The 20,005-nt window shown below is 67.2% G+C and overlaps 1 protein-coding gene and 1 long non-coding RNA gene across 3 annotated transcripts in view; one reads left to right on the top strand and one right to left on the bottom strand.

Annotated features, from left to right (window-relative positions):
• The window catches only part of MARK2 (microtubule affinity regulating kinase 2), a 45,066-nt gene extending 27,301 nt beyond the window's left edge, over positions 1-17,765 (top strand). The window contains exons 12-19 of one of the 2 annotated variants that reach the window (XM_071801561.1): positions 2,215-2,341; positions 3,895-4,082; positions 4,973-5,070; positions 6,178-6,255; positions 9,055-9,327; positions 13,474-13,500; positions 13,754-13,798; positions 17,241-17,765. In XM_071801561.1, coding sequence (XP_071657662.1) covers positions 2,215-2,341; positions 3,895-4,082; positions 4,973-5,070; positions 6,178-6,255; positions 9,055-9,327; positions 13,474-13,500; positions 13,754-13,798; positions 17,241-17,646 — 1,242 coding nt within the window. In that variant the 3' untranslated portion in view covers positions 17,647-17,765. The remainder of the gene's footprint in view (positions 1-2,214; positions 2,342-3,894; positions 4,083-4,972; positions 5,071-6,177; positions 6,256-9,054; positions 9,328-13,473; positions 13,501-13,753; positions 13,799-17,240) is intronic. The other variant, XM_071801562.1, reaches the window with a different exon arrangement.
• Positions 17,766-18,142: 377 nt separating this feature from the next.
• Positions 18,143-18,884, bottom strand: LOC136116082 (uncharacterized). Its single transcript, XR_011736239.1, has 3 exons — positions 18,786-18,884; positions 18,481-18,680; positions 18,143-18,255 (listed from the first exon to the last, which is right to left on the bottom strand). It is a non-coding gene; the product is annotated as an uncharacterized lncRNA (long non-coding RNA).
• Between the last annotated feature and the right edge of the window lie 1,121 nt (positions 18,885-20,005).

Here is a 20,005-nt window from a genome sequence, read left to right as displayed (position 1 = left end):
TCCCCCATTGTCCCCCGTCCCTTGTCCCCATCTGTCCCCTATCCCCCTATGTCCCCCATCCCTTGTCCCCATCTGTCCCCTGTCCCCCTATGTCCCCCATCCCTTGTCCCCATCTGTCCCCTATCCCCCATTGTCCCCCATCCCTTGTCCCCATCTGTCCCCTATCCCCCTATGTCCCCCATCCCTTGTCCCCATCTGTCCCCTGTCCCCCTATGTCCCCCATCCCTTGTCCCCATCTGTCCCCTATCCCCCTATGTCCCCCATCCCTTGTCCCCATCTGTCCCCTGTCCCCCTATGTCCCCCATCCCTTGTCCCCATCTGTCCCCTATCCCCCATTGTCCCCCATCCCTTGTCCCCATCTGTCCCCTATCCCCCAATGTCCCCCATCCCTTGTCCCCATCTGTCCCCTGTCCCCCTATGTCCCCCATCCCTTGTCCCCATCTGTCCCCTATCCCCCAATGTCCCCCATCCCTTGTCCCCATCTGTCCCCTATCCCCCAATGTCCCCCATCCCTTGTCCCCATCTGTCCCCAGTCCCCAGCTGTCCCCTATCCCCCATTGTCCCCCATCCCCAGTCCCCATCTGTCCCCTATCCCCCTATGTCCCCCATCCCTTGTCCCCATCTGTCCCCTATCCCCCAATGTCCCCCATCCCTTGTCCCCATCTGTCCCCTATCCCCCTATGTCCCCCATCCCTTGTCCCCATCTGTCCCCTGTCCCCCTATGTCCCCCATCCCTTGTCCCCATCTGTCCCCTGTCCCCCTATGTCCCCCATCCCTTGTCCCCATCTGTCCCCAGTCCCCATCTGTCCCCTATCCCCCTATGTCCCCCATCCCTTGTCCCCATCTGTCCCCAGTCCCCATCTGTCCCTTATCCCCCATTGTCCCCCGTCCCTTGTCCCCATCTGTCCCCAGTCCCCATCTGTCCCCTGTCCCCCAATGTCCCCCATCCCTTGTCCCCATCTGTCCCCAGTCCCCATCTGTCCCCTATCCCCCTATGTCCCCCATCCCTTGTCCCCATCTGTCCCCAGTCCCCATCTGTCCCCTGTCCCCCAATGTCCCCCATCCCTTGTCCCCATCTGTCCCCAGTCCCCATCTGTCCCCTATCCCCCTATGTCCCCCATCCCTTGTCCCCATCTGTCCCCTATCCCCCTATGTCCCCCATCCCTTGTCCCCATCTGTCCCCTATCCCCCATTGTCCCCCATCCGTTGTCCCCATCTGTCCCCAGTCCCCATCTGTCCCCTATCCCCCTATGTCCCCCATCCCTTGTCCCCATCTGTCCCCTGTCCCCCATTGTCCCCCATCCCTTGTCCCCATCTGTCCCCAGTCCCCATCGGTCCCCTATCCCCCTATGTCCCCCATCCCTTGTCCCCATCTGTCCCCAGTCCCCATCTGTCCCCTATCCCCCTATGTCCCCCATCCCTTGTCCCCATCTGTCCCCAGTCCCCATCTGTCCCCTATCCCCCTATGTCCCCATCCCTTGTCCCCATCTGTCCCCAGTCCCCATCTGTCCCCTGTCCCCCTATGTCCCCCATCCCTTGTCCCCATCTGTCCCCAGTCCCCATCTGTCCCCTGTCCCCCTATGTCCCCCATCCCTTGTCCCCATCTGTCCCCAGTCCCCATCTGTCCCCTATCCCCCTATGTCCCCCATCCCTTGTCCCCATCTGTCCCCTGTCCCCCAATGTCCCCCATCCCTTGTCCCCATCTGTCCCCTGTCCCCCTATGTCCCCCATCCCTTGTCCCCATCTGTCCCCTGTTCCCCAGTGTCCCCCATCCCTTGTCCCCATCTGTCCCCTGTCCCCCATTGTCCCCCATCCCTTGTCCCCATCTGTCCCCATTCCCCATCTGTCCCCTATCCCCCTATGTCCCCCATCCCTTGTCCCCATCTGTCCCCAGTCCCCATCTGTCCCTTATCCCCCATTGTCCCCCGTCCCTTGTCCCCATCTGTCCCCAGTCCCCATCTGTCCCCTGTCCCCCAATGTCCCCCATCCCTTGTCCCCATCTGTCCCCAGTCCCCATCTGTCCCCTGTCCCCCTATGTCCCCCATCCCTTGTCCCCATCTGTCCCCCATGCCAGCACCTCCCATTCCCAACCCTCCTGGCTCAGTCCCCACATCTTCTTGGCGCATCCCCCCATTTCCCCTCCCACCCCACACCCCCGCGTCCCCCCATTCCCCGCCATGTCCCCCCACGTCCCACATGTCCCCGTGTCCCCAGCTGGAGGACAGCCTGTCCCTGAAGCCGCGGGTGACCGCCGAGCCCCCCAACGCCTCGGGCCCGTCCCCGGCGCACAAGGTGCAGCGCAGCGTCTCGGCCAACCCCAAACGCCGCGTCAGCGACCAGGGTGAGCCCCCCGGGACTGCGGGACCCCCCGGACGCCTGGGTCCATTGGGGGGTGGCGGGGGGGTCTGCCCTGGATGCCTGGGTCCCCACCCCGGATGCCTGGGTCCCCTGGTTGGGCAGGGACTGAGGTCCTGTGGGGTACCCGGACGCCTGGGTCCCCGCCCCGGACGCCTGGGTCCCCTGGTTGGGCAGGGGGTGAGGTCCTGTAGGGTACCCGGATGCCTGGGTCCCCACCCCGGATGCCTGGGTCCATTGGGGGGTGGCGGGGGGGTCTGCCCTGGATGCCTGGGTCCCCGCCCCGGACGCCTGGGTCCCCTGGTTGGGCAGGGACTGAGGTCCTGTGGGGTACCCGGACGCCTGGGTCCCTGCCCCGGACGCCTGGGTCCCCTGGTTGGGCAGGGACTGAGGTCCTGTAGGGTACCCGGACGCCTGGGTCCCTGCCCCGGACGCCTGGGTCCCCTGGTTGGGCAGGGGGTGAGGTCCTGTGGGGTACCCGGACGCCTGGGTCCCTGCCCCGGACGCCTGGGTCCCCTGGTTGGGCAGGGACTGAGGTCCTGTGGGGTACCCGGACGCCTGGGTCCCCACCCCGGATGCCTGGGTCCCCTGGTTGGGCAGGGACTGAGGTCCTGTGGGGTACCCGGACGCCTGGGTCCCCGCCCCGGATGCCTGGGTCCCCTGGTTGGGCAGGGACTGAGGTCCTGTGGGGTACCCGGACGCCTGGGTCCCTGCCCCGGACGCCTGGGTCCCCTGGTTGGGCAGGCACTGAGGTCCTGTAGGGTACCCGGATGCCTGGGTCCCTGCCCCGGACGCCTGGGTCCCCGCCCCGGATGCCTGGGTCCCCTGGTTGGGTGGGGTGTGAGGTCCTGTTGGGGGTCCCGGATGCCTGGGTCCCCCTGGTTGGGTGGGGACTGAGGTCCTTTGGGGGTGTGGGGGGTCCCGGATGCCTGGGTCCCCTGATTGGATGGGGACTGAGGTCCTTTGGGGGTGTGGGGGGTCCCGGACGCCTGGGTCCCCTGGTTGGGTGGGGGTGAGGTCCTGTGGGGGGTCCCGGACGCCTGGGTCCCCTGCTTGGGTGGGGGGTGTGGGTAGTCCCGGACGCCTGGGTCCCCTGATTGGATGGGGACTGAGGTCCTGTGGGGGGTCCCGGACGCCTGGGTCCCCTGTTTGGGTGGGGGGTGAGGGTCCTTTGGGGATGGGGGCTCCCGGATGCCTGGGTCCCCTGATCAGGCAGGGAGTGTGGGGGGGGTCCCGGACGCCTGGGTCCCCTGGTTGGGTGGGGACCGAGGTCCTTTGGGGGTGTTGGGCGTCCCGGATGCCTCGGTCCCCTGGTTGGGTGGGGGTGAGGATCGTTTGGGGGGTCCCGAACGCTTGGGTCCCTTACTTGGGTGGGGGGTGTGGGGGGTCCCGGACGCCTGGGTCCCCTGGTTGGGTGGGGGTGAGGTCCTGTGGGGGGTCCCGGACGCCTGGGTCCCTGTGGGTGGAGGGGGTGAAGCGAGGGGTCCCTGTGACTTTTGGGGACACCCCCAGACTCCATTTGTCCCTCTGTCCCCCCAGCCGGTCTGTCCATCCCCCCCTCGGCCTCCTATTGTAAGAAGACGCAGGCGACCAATGCGGAGAACAAGCGAGGAGGAGGAGGAGGAGGGGAGGAAGACGGGGGGCGGCGGGCGGGCAGCACCGCCAAGGTGCCCCCCAGCCCCCTGCCCAGCCTGGACAGAGCCAAGGGCACCCCCTCCCCATCCACGGTGAGTGGGGGGCGCCCCGGACGCCTGGGTCCCCGGACGCCTGGGTCCCCCGCTTTGGCGGGGCAAAGGTTGGGGTAGGGGTCCCGGACGCCTGGGTCCACTGTTTGGGTGGGGGGTGAGGTCTGGTAGGGGGTCCCGGACGCCTGGGTCCCCTGATTGGGTGGGGGGTGAGGTCTGGTGGGGGGTCCCGGACGCCTGGGTCCCCTGGTTGGGTGGTGGTGAAGTCTGGTGGGGGGGCTCCCGGACGCCTGGGTCCACTGCTTGGGTGTGGGGTGAGGTCTGGTAGGGGGTCCCGGACGCCTGGGTCCCCTCGTTGGGCGGGGGGTGAGGTCTGTTGGGGGGGGTCCCGGACGCCTGGGTCCCCTGGTTGGGTGGTGGTGAGGTCTGTTGGGGGGGGTCCCGGACGCCTGGGTCCCCTGGTTGGGTGGTGGTGAGGTCTGTTGGGGGGGGTCCCGGACGCCTGGGTCCCCTGGTTGAGTGGTGGGCGAGGTCCTGTGGGGGTGTCCCGGACGCCTGGGTCCCCTGGTTGGGTGGTGGTGAAGTCTGGTGGGGGGGCTCCCGGACGCCTGGGTCCACTGCTTGGGTGTGGGGTGAGGTCTGGTAGGGGGTCCCGGATGCCTGGGTCCCCTGGTTGGGTGGGGGGTGAGGTCCTGTGGGGGTGTGGGGGTCCCCGGACGCCTGGGTCCCCTTGAGGTTGGGAGCAGAGGGTTGCGTCCCCCCCAGCACCCCTTTCTCTCAAGGGCGCCTTGATTTGTATGGGACCCCAAACCCTCAGCACTTTGGGGGGGCCCAGACCCTCAGAATTTTGGGGGGGCCCAGACCCTCATCACTTTGGGGGCCCCCTCCCCGGGCTGTGCCCCCGCCCCCCAACGCTCCCCGTCCCCCCCCAGAACAGCGTCCTGTCCACCGGCACCACCCGCAGCCGCAACTCCCCCCTGCTGGAGCGGGCCGGCCTGGCCCAGAGCCCCCTGCAGAACGGCAAGGACAGGTACCCCCAGCACGGGGACCCCCCTTTCCATCCCCATCCCAGGGGGGAACCCCCCTTTCCATCCCCATCCCATTGGGGGAACCCCTCTTTCCATCCCCATCCCAGGGGGGATCCCCCTTTCCATCCCCAGGGACCCCCTTTCCGTCCCCATCCCATAGAGGGGGACCCCAGGGATCCCCCTTTCCATCCCCACCCCATTGGGGGAACCCCCCTTTCCATCCCCAGGGACCCCTTTTCCATCCCATAGAAGGGGACCCCAGGGACCCCCCTTTCCATCCCCAGGGACCCCCATTCCATCCCCATCCCATGGGGGACCCCAGGGACCCCCCTTTCCATCCCCATCCCATTGGGGGAACCCCCCTTTCCATCCCCAGGGCACCCCGCTTTCCATCCCCAGGGACCCCCTTTCCATCCCCATCCCATAGAAGGGGACCCCAGGGACCCCCCTTTCCATCCTCATCCCATTGGGGGAACCCCCCTTTCCATCCCCATCCCAGGGGGAACCCCAGGGACCCTCCTTTCCATCCCCATCCCAGGGGGGACCCCCCTTTCCATCCCCAGGGACCCCCTTTCCATCCCTATCCCATAGAGGGGGACCCCAGGGACCCCCCTTTCCATCCCCAGGGACCCCCTTTCCATCCCCATCCCATGGATGGGACCCCAGGGACCCCCCCTTTCCATCCCCAGGGACCCCCTTTCCATCCCCATCCCATAGGGGAACCCCCCTTTCCATCCCATGTGGGGACCCCCTTTCCATTCCCATCCAATGGATGGGACCCCCATTTCCATCCTCATCCCATTGGGGGGGACCCCCCTTCCCATCCTCCTCCTGTGGGTGGGGATCCCCCTTTCCATCCCCGTCACATTTGGGGGACCCCCCTTTCCATCCCTATCCCATTGGGGGGTCCCCCTTTCCATCCCCATCCCATGTGGGGGCACCCCAGGGACCCCCTTTTCCATCCCCAGGAACCCCCCTTTCCTTCCCCACCCCATAGAGGGGGACCCCAATTTCCATCCTCATCCCATGGGGGGCACCCCAGGGACCCCTCCTTCCCCTCCCCCTCCCCGCCCCCCCATAACACCCCGTGCCCCCCCTTTCTCTCCCAGCCGCCCCTCCCCCGGGGCCCCCCCGCGCTCCCGCCAGCACCCAAAACCCGACGCCACCAGCGAGCCCCCCCGACCCAGGTGAGGACCCCCCACACCCCCCATGGGGGCTCCGTGTTCTGGGGGGACCCCCGGGAGGGTTTGGGGGGGTCCGCATGTGCCTTTTGCTGACCCCTCTGTGATTTGGGGGTGACCTGGGGGGCTGGGGTCCCCTCCCTGGCCTCCCAATGTGTCCCCAGGGGTTTGGGTGACCTGGGGGGCTGGGGTCCCCTCCCTGTCCCCCCAATGTGTCCCCAGGGGTTTGGGGTGACCTGGGGGGCTGGGGTCCCCTCCCTGTCCCCTCAATGTGTCCCCAGGGGGTTGGGGTGACCTGGGGGGCTGGGGTCCCCTCCCTGTCCCCTCAATGTGTCCCCAGGGGTTTGGGGTGACCTGGGGGGCTGGGGTCCCCTCCCTGGCCCCCCAATGTGTCCCCAGGGGTTTGGGGTGACCTGGGGGGCTGGGGTCCCCTCCCTGGCCCCCCAATGTGTCCCCAGGGGTTTGGGGTGACCTGGGGGGCTGGGGTCCCCTCCCTGGCCCCCCAATGTGTCCCCAGGGGTTTGGGGTGACCTGGGGGGCTGGGGTCCCCTCCCTGGCCCCCCAATGTGTCCCCAGGGGGTTGGGGTGACCTGGGGGGCTGGGGTCCCCTCCCTGGCCTCCCAATGTGTCCCCAGGGGGTTGGGGTGACCTGGGGGGCTGGGGTCCCCTCCCTGTCCCCTCAATGTGTCCCCAGGGCTTTGGGGTGACCTGGGGGGCTGGGGTCCCCTCCCTGTCCCCCCAATGTGTCCCCAGGGGTTTGGGGTGACCTGGGGGGCTGGGGTCCCCTCCCTGCCCCCCCAATGTGTCCCCAGGGCTTTGGGGTGACTTGGGGGGCTGGGGATCCCTGGGGGGCTGTGGGGTGACAATGGGGGTCCTTAGGGTGGCTGTGGGTCCCTAGGGGGGCTGTGGGGTGACAGGGGGTCCCTGGGGGGCTGTGGGGTGACAATGGGGGTCCTTAGGGTGGCTGTGGGTCCCTGGGGGGCTGTGAAGTGATAATGTGTCCCTGGGGGTCCCTGGCGGTCCTTAGGGTGACATTGGGTCCCTGTGGGGCTGTGGGGTGACATTGGGTCCTGGTGGGTCCTTAGGGTCCCTGTGGGGGCTGTGGGGTGGCAGTGGGGGTCCTTAGGGTGGCTGTGGGTCCCTGGGGGGTTGTGGGGTGGCAGTGGGTCCCTGGGGTCCCTGGGGAGAGCTGTGGGTCCCTGGGGTGACAGTGGGTCCCTGGGGGGGCTGTGGGGTGACAGTGGGTCCCTGTGGGTCCCTGGGGGGCTGTGTGTCCCTTGGGGGACTGTGGGGTGACAGTGGGGGTCCTTAGGGTGGCAGTGGGTCCCTGGGGGGCCCTGGGGTGACATTGGGTCCCTGTGGGGGCTGTGGGGTGACAGTGGGTCCCTGGGGGTCCCTGGGGGGCTGTGTGTCCCTGGGGGGGCTGTGGGGTGACAGTGGGGGTCCTTAGGGTGGCTGTGGGTCCCTGGGGTGACATTGGGTCCCTGTGGGGGCTCTGGGGTGCCAGTGGGTCCCTGAGATGACAAAGGGTCCCTGTGGGGTGACAGTGGGTCCCTGGGGGGCTGTGTGTCCCTGTGGGTCCCTGGGGTGACAGTGGGTCCCTGGGGTTCCCTGTGGGGCTGTGGGGTGACATTGGGTCCTGGTGGGTCCTTAGGGTGGCTGTGGGTCCCTGGGGGGTTGTGGGGTGGCAGTGGGTCCCTGGGGAGGGCTGTGGGTCCCTGGGGTGGCAGTGGGTCCCTGTGGGGTGGCAGTGGGTCCCTGGGGGGGCTGTGGGTCCCTGTGGGGTGGCAGTGGGTCCCTGGGGAGGGCTGTGGGTCCCTGGGGTGACAGTGGGTCCCTGTGGGGTGGCAGTGGGTCCCTGGGGTGGCAGTGGGTCCCTGTGGGTCCCTGGGGGGCTGTGCGTCCCTGTGGGTCCCTGGGGTGGCAGTGGGTCCCTGAGGAGGGCTGTGGGTCCCTGGGGGGCTGTGGGTCCCTGGGGTGGCAGTGGGTCCCTGTGGGTCCGTGTGTCCCTGTGGGTCCCTGGGGGGTGGCAGTGGGTCCCTGTGGGTCCGTGTGTCCCTGTGGGTCCCTGTGGGGTGGCAGTGGGTCCCTGTGGGTCCGTGGGTCCCTGTGGGTCCCTGTGGGGTGGCAGTGGGTCCCTGTGGGTCCGTGTGTCCCTGGGGGTCCCTGGGGGGTGGCAGTGGGTCCCTGTGGGTCCGTGGGTCCCTGGGGGTCCCTGGGGGGTGGCAATGGGTCCCTGTGGGGTGGCAGTGGGTCCCTGTGGGTCCGTGTGTCCCTGTGGGTCCCTGGGGTGGCAGTGGGTGTCTGTGGGTCCATGTGTCCCTGTGGGTCCCTGTGGGGTGGCAGCGAGTCCCTGTGGGCGCTGTGGGGTGACAGTGGGTCCCTGTGGGGTGGCAGTGGGTCCCTGTGGGTCCCTGGGGGGTGGCAGTGGGTCCCTGGGGAGGGCTGTGGGTCCGTGTGTCCCTGGGGGTCCCTGGGGGGGCAGTGGGTCCATGTGTCCCTGTGGGGTGGCAGCAGGTCCCTGTGGGCGCTGTGGGGTGACAGTGGGTCCCTGGGGTGACAGTGGGTCCCTGTGGGGTGGCAGCGGGTCCCTGTGGGTCCATGTGTCCCTGTGGGTCCCTGTGGGGTGGCAGTGGGTCCCTGTGGGTCCCTGTGGGGTGGCAGTGGGTCCCTGTGGGGTGGCAGCGGGTCCCTGTGGGTCCATGTGTCCCTGTGGGTCCCTGTGGGGTGGCAGCGGGTCCCTGTGGGCGCTGTGGGGTGACAGCGAGGCTCCCGGTGGTGACAGCGCCCCCCGTGTCCCCGCAGCGCCGTCCCCCCCCGCGTCCCCGCCGCGTCCCCCTCCGCGCACAACGTGAGCCAGGCCGGGGCGGAGCGGCCCACCTTCCCGCGGGGGGTGGCCACGCGCAGCACCTTCCACGCGGGGCAGCTGCGGGGGGCGCGGGACCAGCCCCCCCTGCCCTACGCGCTGCCCCCCGCGCTGCCCCCCCCCGGCTCTCCCGCGGGCGCCGGCCCCGCCCGCCGCGGCCCCCCCGCCCCCGCCAGCCTCTTCAGCAAGTTCACCTCCAAGTTCGTGCGCAGGTGAGGGGGGGGCTGCTCGCCCTCTGACCCCCGCTGTCCCCCCACTGTCCCCTATGTGCCCTCTGGGACCCCCGTGTGCCCCTCAGTGTCCACCTGGTGTCCCCCCAGTGACCCCACGTGTCCCCCCTGTGACCCCCGGTGTCCCCATATATCCCCCCAGTGTCCCCATATATCCCCCCAGTGTCCCCCCAGTGTCCCCTATGTACCCTCCGTGACCCCCATGTCCCCCTCTGTGTCCACCTGGTGTCCCCCCGTGACCCCCAGTGTCCCCACATGTCCCCCCCGTGACCCCCGGTGTCCCCCCAGTGTCCCCTCTGTGATCCCCTGGGACCCCCATGTCCCCCTCAGTGTCCCCTCTGTGACCCCTGGTGTCCCCCTGTGACCCGCAGTGTCCCCCCGTCCCCCCAGTGTCACCACGTGTCCCCCAGTTTCCCCCGGTGTCCCCCCAGTGTCCCCTCTGTGATCCCCTGGGACCCCCATGTCCCCCTCAGTGTCCCCTCTGTGACCCCCGGTGTCCCCACTTTGTCCCCTATGTGCCCTCTGGGACCCCCGTGTGCCCCTCAGTGTCCACCTGGTGTCCCCCTGTGACCCCCAGTGTCCCCCCGTCCCCCCAGTGTCACCACATGTCCCCCAGTGTCCCCTCTGTGATCCCCTGGGACCCCCATGTCCCCCTCAGTGTCCCCTCTGTGACCCCCGGTGTCCCCCCCAGTGTCCCCACATGTCCCTCCTGTGACCCCCTGGTGTCCTTCCTGTGACCCCCAGTGTCCCCACATGTACCCCCTGTGACCCCCGGTGTCCCCGCTTTGTCCCCTATGTGCCCTCTGGGACCCCCGTGTCCCCCTCAGTGTCCACCTGGTGTCCCCCCAGTGACCCCACATGTCCCCCCTGTGACCCCCGGTGTCCCCATGTATCCCCCCAGTGTCCCCCCAGTGTCCCCTATGTACCCTCCGTGACCCCCATGTCCCCCTCTGTGTCCACCTGATGTCCCCCCGTGACCCCCGGTGTCCCCCATGTGTCCCCTCTGTGACCCCTGGTGTCCCCCTCAGTGTCCACCTGGTGTCTCCCTGTGACCCCCAGTGTCCCCCCGTCCCCCCAGTGTCACCACGTGTCCCCCAGTGTCCCCCGGTGTCCCCCCAGTGTCCCCTCTGTGATCCCCTGGGACCCCCATGTCCCCCTCAGTGTCCCCTCTGTGACCCCCGGTGTCCCCCCCAGTGTCCCCACATGTCCCTCCTGTGACCCCCTGGTGTCCTTCCTGTGACCCCCAGTGTCCCCACATGTCCCCCCTGTGACCCCCGGTGTCCCCGCTTTGTCCCCTATGTGCCCTCTGGGACCCCCCATGTCCCCCTCAGTGTCCACCTGGTGTCCCCCCAGTGTCCCCACATGTCCCCCCTGTGACCCCCGGTGTCCCCCCAGTGTCCCCTCTGTGACCCCCGGTGTCCCCACTTTGTCCCCTATGTGCCCTCTGTGACCCCCATGTCCCCCCCAATGTCCCCTCTGTGACCTCCGATGTCCCCTCTGTGACCCTTGGTGTTCCCCCTGTGACCCCGCTGTGACCCCGTCTGTGACCCCCGGTGTCCCCACATGTCCCCCCAGTGTCCCCACATGTCCCCCCTGTGACTCCCAGTGTCCCCTCTGTGACCCCCGGTGTCCCCACATGGCCCCTCTGTGACCCCCGGTGTCCCCACATGTCCCCCCAGTGTCCCCACATGTCCCCCTGGTGTCGCCTCTGTGACCCCCGGTGTCCCCACATGGCCCCTCTGTGACCCCCGGTGTCCTCCCAGTGTCACCACATGTCCCCCTGGTGTCCTCCCCAGTGTCCCCCCGGTGTCCCCCCTGTGACCCCCGGTGTCCCCACATGTCCCCCTGTGACCCCCAGTGTCCCCTCTGTGATCCTCTGGGACCCCCATGTGCCCCTCATTGTCCACCAGGTGTCCCCCCTGTGACACCCGGTGTCCCCCCCAGTGTCCCCACATGTCCCCCCTGTGACCCCCGGTGTCCCCCCTTTGTCCCCTATGTGCCCTCTGTGACCCCCATGTCCCCCCCAGTGTCCCCCCTGTGACCCCCAGTGTCCCCACATGTCCCCCAGTGTCCCCCCTGTGACCCCCGGTGTCCCCCCAGTGTCCCCATATGTCCCCCCTGTGGCCCCCGGTGTCCCCACATGTCCCCCCATGACCCCTGGTGTCCCCTCTGTGATCCTCTGGGACCCCCATGTCCCCCTCAGTGTCCCCTCTGTGACCCCCGGTGTCCCCCCTTTGTCACCTATGTGCCCTCTGTGACCCCTGTGTCCCCCCCAGTGTCCCCCCTTGACCCCCGGTGTCCCCACTGTGACCTCCGGTGTCCCCTCATTGTTCCCTATGTGCCCTCTGTGATCCCCATGTCCCCCTCAGTGTCCCCGCTGTGACCTACGGTGTCCCCACATGTCCCCTCTGTGACCCCCCAGTGTCCCCTCTGTGACCCCTGGTGTCCCCACTGTGTCCCCACAGTGTCCTCTGTGACCCTGGTGTCCCCACATGTTCCCCCACGTGTCCCCTCTGTGACCCCCAGTGTCTCCTCTGTGACCCCCGATGTCCCCCCAGTGTCCCCTCTGTGACCCCCTATGTACCTCCCAGTGTCCCCTTAGTGTCCCCTTGTCCTCTCAGAGCTCCTCCCTGTCCCCTCTTTGTCCCCCCCCAATATCCCCTCCATGTCCCCTCTTGTCCCCTTTGTCCCTCATGTGTCCTTGTCCCCCAGGCTCCTCCACGTCCCCTCCATGTCCCCTTAGGGCCACTGTCCCCATGTCCCCCCTCTGTGTGACACCGCAGAGCTGGGGAGGGGACACTGGGTGGGCGGGGGGGGTGGGCGCAGCTTCACCCCGAACGCCTGGGTCCCTTATCCCAACACCATTGGGGGATGGGACACCCGGACGCCTGGGTCCCTTATCCCAACACCATTGGGGGATGGGACACCCGGACGCCTGGGTCCCTTATCCCGACACCATTGGGGGATGGGACACCCGGACGCCTGGGTCCCTTATCCCGACACCATTGGGGGATGGGACACCCGGACGCCTGGGTCCCTTATCCCAACACCATTGGGGGATGGGACACCCGGACGCCTGGGTCCCTTATCCCAACACCATTGGGGGATGGGACACCCGGACGCCTGGGTCCCTTATCCCAACACCATTGGGGGATGGGACACCCGGACGCCTGGGTCCCTTATCCCAACACCATTGGGGGATGGGACACCCGGACGCCTGGGTCCCTTATCCCAACACCATTGGGGGATGGGACACCCGGACGCCTGGGTCCCTTATCCCAACACCATTGGGGGATGGGACACCCGGACGCCTGGGTCCCTTATCCCGACACCATTGGGGGATGGGACACCCGGACGCCTGGGTCCCTTATCCCGACACCATTGGGGGATGGGACACCCGGACGCCTGGGTCCCTTATCCCAGCACCATTGGGGGATGGGACACCCGGACGCCTGGGTCCCTTATCCCGACACCATTGGGGGATGGGACACCCGGACGCCTGGGTCCCTTATCCCAACACCACTGGGGGATGGGACACCCGGACGCCTGGGTCCCTTATCCCAACACCATTGGGGGATGGGACACCCGGACGCCTGGGTCCCTTATCCCAGCACCATTGGGGGATGGGACACCCGGACGCCTGGGTCCCTTATCCCAGCACCACTGGGGGATGGGACACCCGGACACCTGGGTCCCTTATCCCAACACCATTGGGGGATGGGACACCCGGACGCCTGGGTCCCTTATCCCAACACCACTGGGGGATGGGACACCCGGACGCCTGGGTCCCTTATCCCAACACCATTGGGGGATGGGACACCCGGATGCCTGGGTCCCTTATCCCAACACCACTGGGGGATGGGACACCCGGACGCCTGGGTCCCTTATCCCAGCACCACCCCCTCCTATGGGATGGGACACCCGGACGCCTGGGTCCCTTATCCCAACACCATTGGGGGATGGGACACCCGGACGCCTGGGTCCCTTATCCCAACACCACCCCCTCCTATGGGGCAGGGGGGGATGGGACCCCCGGACGCCTGGGTCCCTGGGGGTGTGGGGGCGGGGGTGGCTCCCTCCTGGCCCCTCCCCCCCCCAACCTCGCCCTCTTTCTGTTTGTCTTTGTAGAAATCTGTCTTTCAGGTTTGCCAGAAGGTAGGGGCCGTGCCGGACGCCTGGGTCCCCCCGCATGTCACCTCCCACCCCCCCCCCAACCCCCCCATATCAACCCCGCATGGTCCCTCCCCCGCTCGGCTCTGCGTGCGTCCGTCCGTCCTCCCTCTGTGTGTGTGTGTGTGTCTGTCTGTCCGCCCGGACGCCTGGGTCCCGTGGCGGGAGGGGGAGGGGAGGGGATGTCCCCCCCGTCCCCCCCCCCCAGGCTCATTTGTGCCCCTTTTGGTCTCTCGAGGAACCCGCACGAGCCCGAGAGCAAAGAGCGGGTGGAGACGCTCAGGTGAGTGTGGGACGGGTCCCCATGTCACCTATAGGGTCCCCGTGTCACCCGTAGGGTCCCCGTGTCACCCATAGGGTCCCCGTGTCACCCGTAGGGTCCCCGTGTCACCCATAGGGTCCCCGTGTCACCTATAGGGTCCTCATGTCACCCATAGGGTCCCCGTGTCACCTGTAGGGTCCCCGTGTCACCTATAGGGTCCTCATGTCACCCGTAGGGTCCCCGTGTCACCCATAGGGTCCTCGTGTCACCTATAGGGTCCCCGTGTCACCTATAGGGTCCCCGTGTCACCCGTAGGGTCCCCGTGTCACCCGTAGGGTCCTCGTGTCACCTATAGGGTCCCCGTGTCACCCATAGGGTCCCCGTGTCACCCGTAGGGTCCCCGTGTCACCTATAGGGTCCCCGTGTCACCCATAGGGTCCCCGTGTCACCTATAGGGTCCCCATGTCACCTATAGGGTCCCCGTGTCACCCATAGGGTCCCCATGGCACCCATAGGGTCCCCGTGTCACCTATAGGGTCCCCGTGTCACCCGTAGGGTCCCCGTGTCACCCATAGGGTCCCCGTGTCACCCATAGGGTCCCCGTGTCACCTATAGGGTCCCCGTGTCACCCGTAGGGTCCCCGTGTCACCCATAGGGTCCCCGTGTCACCCATAGGGTCCCCATGGCACCCATAGGGTCCCCGTGTCACCCATAGGGTCCCCGTGGCACCTATAGGGTCCCCGTGGCACCCATAGGGTCCCCGTGTCACCTATAGGGTCCCCGTGGCACCCATAGGGTCCCCGTGTCACCTATAGGGTCCCCGTGTCATCCATAGGGTCCCCATGGCACCCATAGGTTCCCCGTGTCACCTATAGGGTCCCCATGTCACCCATAGGGTCCCTGTGTCACCCATAGGGTCCCCGTGTCACCTATAGGTTCCCCGTGTCACCTATAGGGTCCCTGTGTCACCCATAGGGTCCCCGTGTCACCCGTAGGGTCCCCGTGTCACCTATAGGGTCCCCGTGTCACCCATAGGGTCCCCGTGGCACCCATAGGGTCCCCATGGCACCCATAGGGTCCCCGTGGGCTCCTCGTGTCACCCCTGGGGTCCCAGTGTCACCCATAGGGTCCCCGTGGGCTCCTCGTGTCACCCCTGGGGTTCCAGGGTCACCTGTAGGGTCCCCATGGGCTCCTCGGGTCACCCCTGGGGACCCTATGACACCCATGGGATCCCCAGGACACCCCCAGTGTCTTCATGTCACCCATAGGGTCCCCGTGGGCTCCTCGTGTCACCCCTGGGGTCCCAGTGTCACCCTCAGGGTCCCTGTGGGCTCCTCGTGTCACCCCTGGGGTCCTAGTGTCACCCTCAGCGTCCCTGTGGGCTCCTCGTGTCACCCCTGGGGTCCCAGTGTCACCCTCAGGGTCCCTGTGGGCTCCTTGTGTCACCCCTGGGGTTCCCATGGGATCCCAGGGTCCTCGTGTCACCCCCAGGGTCCTCATGTCACCCATAGGGTCCCCATGGGCTCCTTGTGCCACCCCAGGGTCCCCATGACATCCATGGGCTCCCTAGGCCACCCCCAGTGTCCTCGTGTCACCCCCAGGGTCCTCATGTCACTCCTGGGCTCCTTGGGACACCCCTGGGGTCCCCATGGCATCCGTGGGCTCCCCAGGACACCCCCAGGGTCCCTGTGGGCTCCTTGTGTCACCCCTGGAGTCCCCATGACCCCCATGAGCTCCCCAGGACACCCCCAGTGTCCCTGTGTCACTCATGGGGTCCCCAGGCCATCCCCAGTGTCCTCGGGACACCCCCAGTGTCCTCGTGTCACCCCCAGGATCCCCATGGCACCCCTGGGACACCCCTGGGATCCTTGTGTCACCCCAGGGTCCTCTTGTCATCCGTGGGGTCCCCATGGCCCCCATGAGCTCCCCAGGACACCCCCAGTGTCCTCGTGTCACCCCCAGCGTCCCTGTGGATTCCTTGTGCCACCCCTGGGGTCCCCAGGACTCCCCCGGTGTCCCCCCAGCATCCCAATGTCCCCCCAGCATCCCAGTGTCCCCAGGACACCCCCGGTGTCCCCCCAGCATCCCGGTGTCCCCCCAGTGTCCCCAGGCCACCCCCAGTGTCCCCCCAGCATCCCAGTGTCCCCAGGCCACCCCCCAGTGTCCCCAGGCCACCCCAGGGCCCCTGGTCTGTCTGTGCTGCTCCCACTCCCATCCCTTGCGCCCCAGACCCCCCCACCACCCCCTGTGTCCCCCAGTGACCCCCCCTGTGTCCCCCAGTGACCCCCCCTGTGTCCCCCAGTGACCCCCCCTGTGTCCCCCAGCCACCCCCCCTGTGTCCCCCAGTGACCCCCCCTGTGTCCCCCAGCCACCCCCCCTGTGTCCCCCAGTGACCCCCCCTGTGTCCCCCAGTGACCCCCCCTGTGTCCCCCAGCCCCGCCGTAGCTCCAGACAAACCCCTTCGCCACCCCCCACCGCCCCCACCGTCCCCCACCATCCCCACTGCCCCCCACCATCCCCACTGTCCCCACCATCCCCATTGTCCCCCATTGCCCCCCACCATCCCCATTGCCCCATTGCCCCCCACCATCCCCATTGCCTCATTGCCCCCCCCATCCCCATTGCCCCCCACTCTCCCCCACCATCCCCATTGTCCCCACTGTCCCCACCATCCCCACTGCCCCCCACTCTCCCCCACCATCCCCACTGTCCCCACCATCCCCACTTCCCCCCACTGCCCCCTACCATCCCCATTGCTCCCCATTGCCCCCCACCATCCCCTGCCCTCCACCATCCCCATTGTCCCCCATTGTCCCCCACTGCCCCCCACCATTCCCATTGTCCCCTATTGCCCCGAACCATCCCCACTGCCCCCCACCATCCCCACTGCCCCCCACTACCCCCCACCATCCCCACTGTCCCCACCATCCCCATTGTCCCCCATTGTCCCCCACCATCCCCATTGTCCCCCATTGTCCCCCACTGCCCCCCACCATTCCCATTGTCCCCTATTGCCCTGAACCATCCCCATTGCCCCCCACCATCCCCATTGCCCCCCACTGCCCCCCACCATCCCCACTGTCCCCACCATCCCCACTGTCCCCCACCATCCCCACTGTCCCCCACCATCCCCACTGTCCCCACCATCCCCATTGTCCCCACCATCCCCATTGCCCCCCATTGCCCCCCACCATCCCCATTGTCCCCACCATCCCCACTGTCCCCACCATCCCCACTGTCCCCACCATTCCCATTGTCCCCACCATCCCCACTGTCCCCACCATTCCCATTGTCCCCACCATCCCCACTGTCCCCACCATCCCCATTGTCCCCCACTACCCCCCACCATCCCCACTGTCCCCACCATCCCCACTGTCCCCCACCATCCCCATTGTCCCCACCATCCCCATTGCCCCCACTACCCCCACCCCCCCTACCCCCAGTGACCCCCTCTCTCCCCCAGACCCACGGTGACTCCAGACAAACCCCCTCGCGACGCCGCCACCGCCGCCCCCTCCGCGCCCCCCTCCGCCACCACCCCCGCCCCCTCCGCCGTCCGCGAGCCCAAACCGCGCTCCCTCCGCTTCACCTGGAGCATGAAGACCACGAGCTCCCTGGAGCCGGGGGAGATGCTGCGCGAGATCCGCAAGGTGCTGGACGCCAACAGCTGCCGCTGCGAGCCCCAGGAGCGCTTCGTGCTGCTCTGCGCCCACGGCGCCCCCGGCCACGACTCCTTCGTGCAGTGGGAGATGGAGGTCTGCAAGCTCCCCCGCCTCTCGCTCAACGGCGTCCGCTTCAAGCGCATCGCCGGCACCTCCATGGCCTTCAAGAACATCGCCTCCAAGGTGGCCAACGAGCTCAAGCTCTGAGGGGGGCCGCCCCACGGATGGATGGACGGACGGACGGACAGGGGACGGGTGTGAGGTGTGGGGACGGCTGGGATGGACCTGGGACCTCTTGGATGCACCTGGGATGGACCTGGGACCTCTTGGATGGACCTGGGACCTCTTGGATGCACCTGGGATGGACCTGGGACCTCTTGGATGGACCTGGGACCTCTTGGATGGACCTGGGACCTCTTGGATGCACCTGGGATGGACCCGGGGACATCTGGGATGGATCTGGAAGGTCTTAGATGGACCTAGGATGGACCTGGGACCTCTTGGATGGACCTGGGACCTCTTGGATGCACCTGGGATGGACCTGGGACCTCTTGGATGCACCTGGGACGCACCTGGGACATCTGGGATGGACCTGGGATGTCTTGGATGGATCTGAGACCCCTGGGATGGACCTGGGACATCTGAGGACACCTGGGATGGACCTGGGGACATCTGGGATGGATCTGGAAGGTCTTGGATGGACCTAGGATGGACCTGGGACCTCTTGGATGGACCTGGGACCTCTTGGATGGACCTGGGATGGACCTGGGACCTCTTGGATGGACCTGGGACCTCTTGGATGCACCTGGGATGGACCTGGGACCTCTTGGATGGACCTGGGACCTCTTGGATGCACCTGGGATGGACCCGGGGACATCTGGGATGGATCTGGAAGGTCTTAGATGGACCTAGGATGGACCTGGGACCTCTTGGATGGACCTGGGACCTCTTGGATGCACCTGGGATGGGCCTGGGACCTCTTGGATGGACCTGGGACCTCTTGGATGCACCTGGGACGCACCTGGGACATCTGGGATGGACCTGGGATGTCTTGGATGGATCTGAGACCCCTGGGATGGACCTGGGACATCTGAGGACACCTGGGATGGACCTGGGGACATCTGGGATGGATCTGGAAGGTCTTGGATGGACCTAGGATGGACCTGGGACCTCTTGGATGGACCTGGGACCTCTTGGATGGACCTGGGATGGACCTGGGACCTCTTGGATGGACCTGGGACCTCTTGGATGGACCTGGGATAGACCTGATATGGGACCTGAGACATCTTGGATGGACCTGGGATGTCTTGGATGCACCTGTGATGGACCTGGGATGGACCTGGGACGTCTTGGATGCACCTGGGATGGATCTGAGACCCCTGGGATGGATCTGGGACATCTGAGGACACTTTGGATGGACCTGGGACCTCTGGGATGGACCTGGGGACATTCCGGATGGATCTGGAAGGTCTTGGATGGACTTGGGATGTCTTGGATGGATCTGGGATGGATCTGGGACCTCTGGGATGGACCTGGGACATCTTGGATGGACCTGGGATGGACCTGGGACATCTTGGATGGATCTGGAAAGTCTTGGATGGATCTGGGACCCCTGGGATGGACCTGGGACCTCCAGACACATCCTGGATGGACCTTGGATGGACCTGGGGATGTTCTGGATGGACCTGGGACATCTGAGGACACCTTGGATGGATCTGGGACCTCTTGGATGGATCTGGGACGTCTAAGGACACCTCAGATGGACCTGGGACCTCTGGGATGGACCTGGGACCTCTGGATGGACCTCTTGGATGGACCTGGGGACATTCTGGATGGACCTGGGGATGTTCTGGATGGACCTGGGACCTCTGGGGACATCTTGGATGGACCTGGGACCTTTGGGGACATCTTGGATGGACCTGGGACCTCTGGGAACGTCCTGGATGGACCTGGGGATGTTCTGGATGGACCTGGGACCTCTTGGTTGGACCTGGGACCTCTCGGGATGTTCTGGATGACCCTGGGACGTTCTGGATGGACCTGGGACATCTGGGGACGTTCTGGATGGCCCTGGGATGTCTAAGGACACCTTGGATGGCCCTGGGACCTTTGGGGACATCCTGGATAGCCCTGGGACCTCAGGGGACGTTGTATGACCCAGGACTTCATGGGGACATCCTGGGTGGCCCCGGGACCTGTGGGGCCACCCCGGGGACTGCAGGGATGTCCCCAAAGCCTTACGGGGGACACGGGGATGGGCCCGGGTGTCCCCAGGGACCGTCTGGGGCCTTTTTGTCCCCATGGGGGTGACCCCAGCACCCCCCCCCGGTGGCCTTAGGGGACATGGGGACATCCTGATGGCACGAGGGGGGGACACGGGGATGTCCCCTCCCCCCAGCACTCAGGAAGGGCCGGGGGGGTGGGGGTGGGGGCGGTTCTGCTGCTCTGGGGGTCGTGGCCCCTTTAAACTGCTGTAGCCCCGCCCCGCGCCGAGGGGCGGGGTCCCGAAGCCCCTCCCACGGGCCCCGCCCCCCTCGGCGGGTGGGGGAGGAGCCAAATGTTGGCC

This window comes from Patagioenas fasciata, chromosome 39 (genome assembly GCF_037038585.1).
Source record: "Patagioenas fasciata isolate bPatFas1 chromosome 39, bPatFas1.hap1, whole genome shotgun sequence".
NCBI classification, from domain to species: domain Eukaryota; kingdom Metazoa; phylum Chordata; class Aves; order Columbiformes; family Columbidae; genus Patagioenas; species Patagioenas fasciata.
Note: the sequence above shows the minus strand (reverse complement) of the source record. Positions and strands in the feature narration are given on the sequence as shown.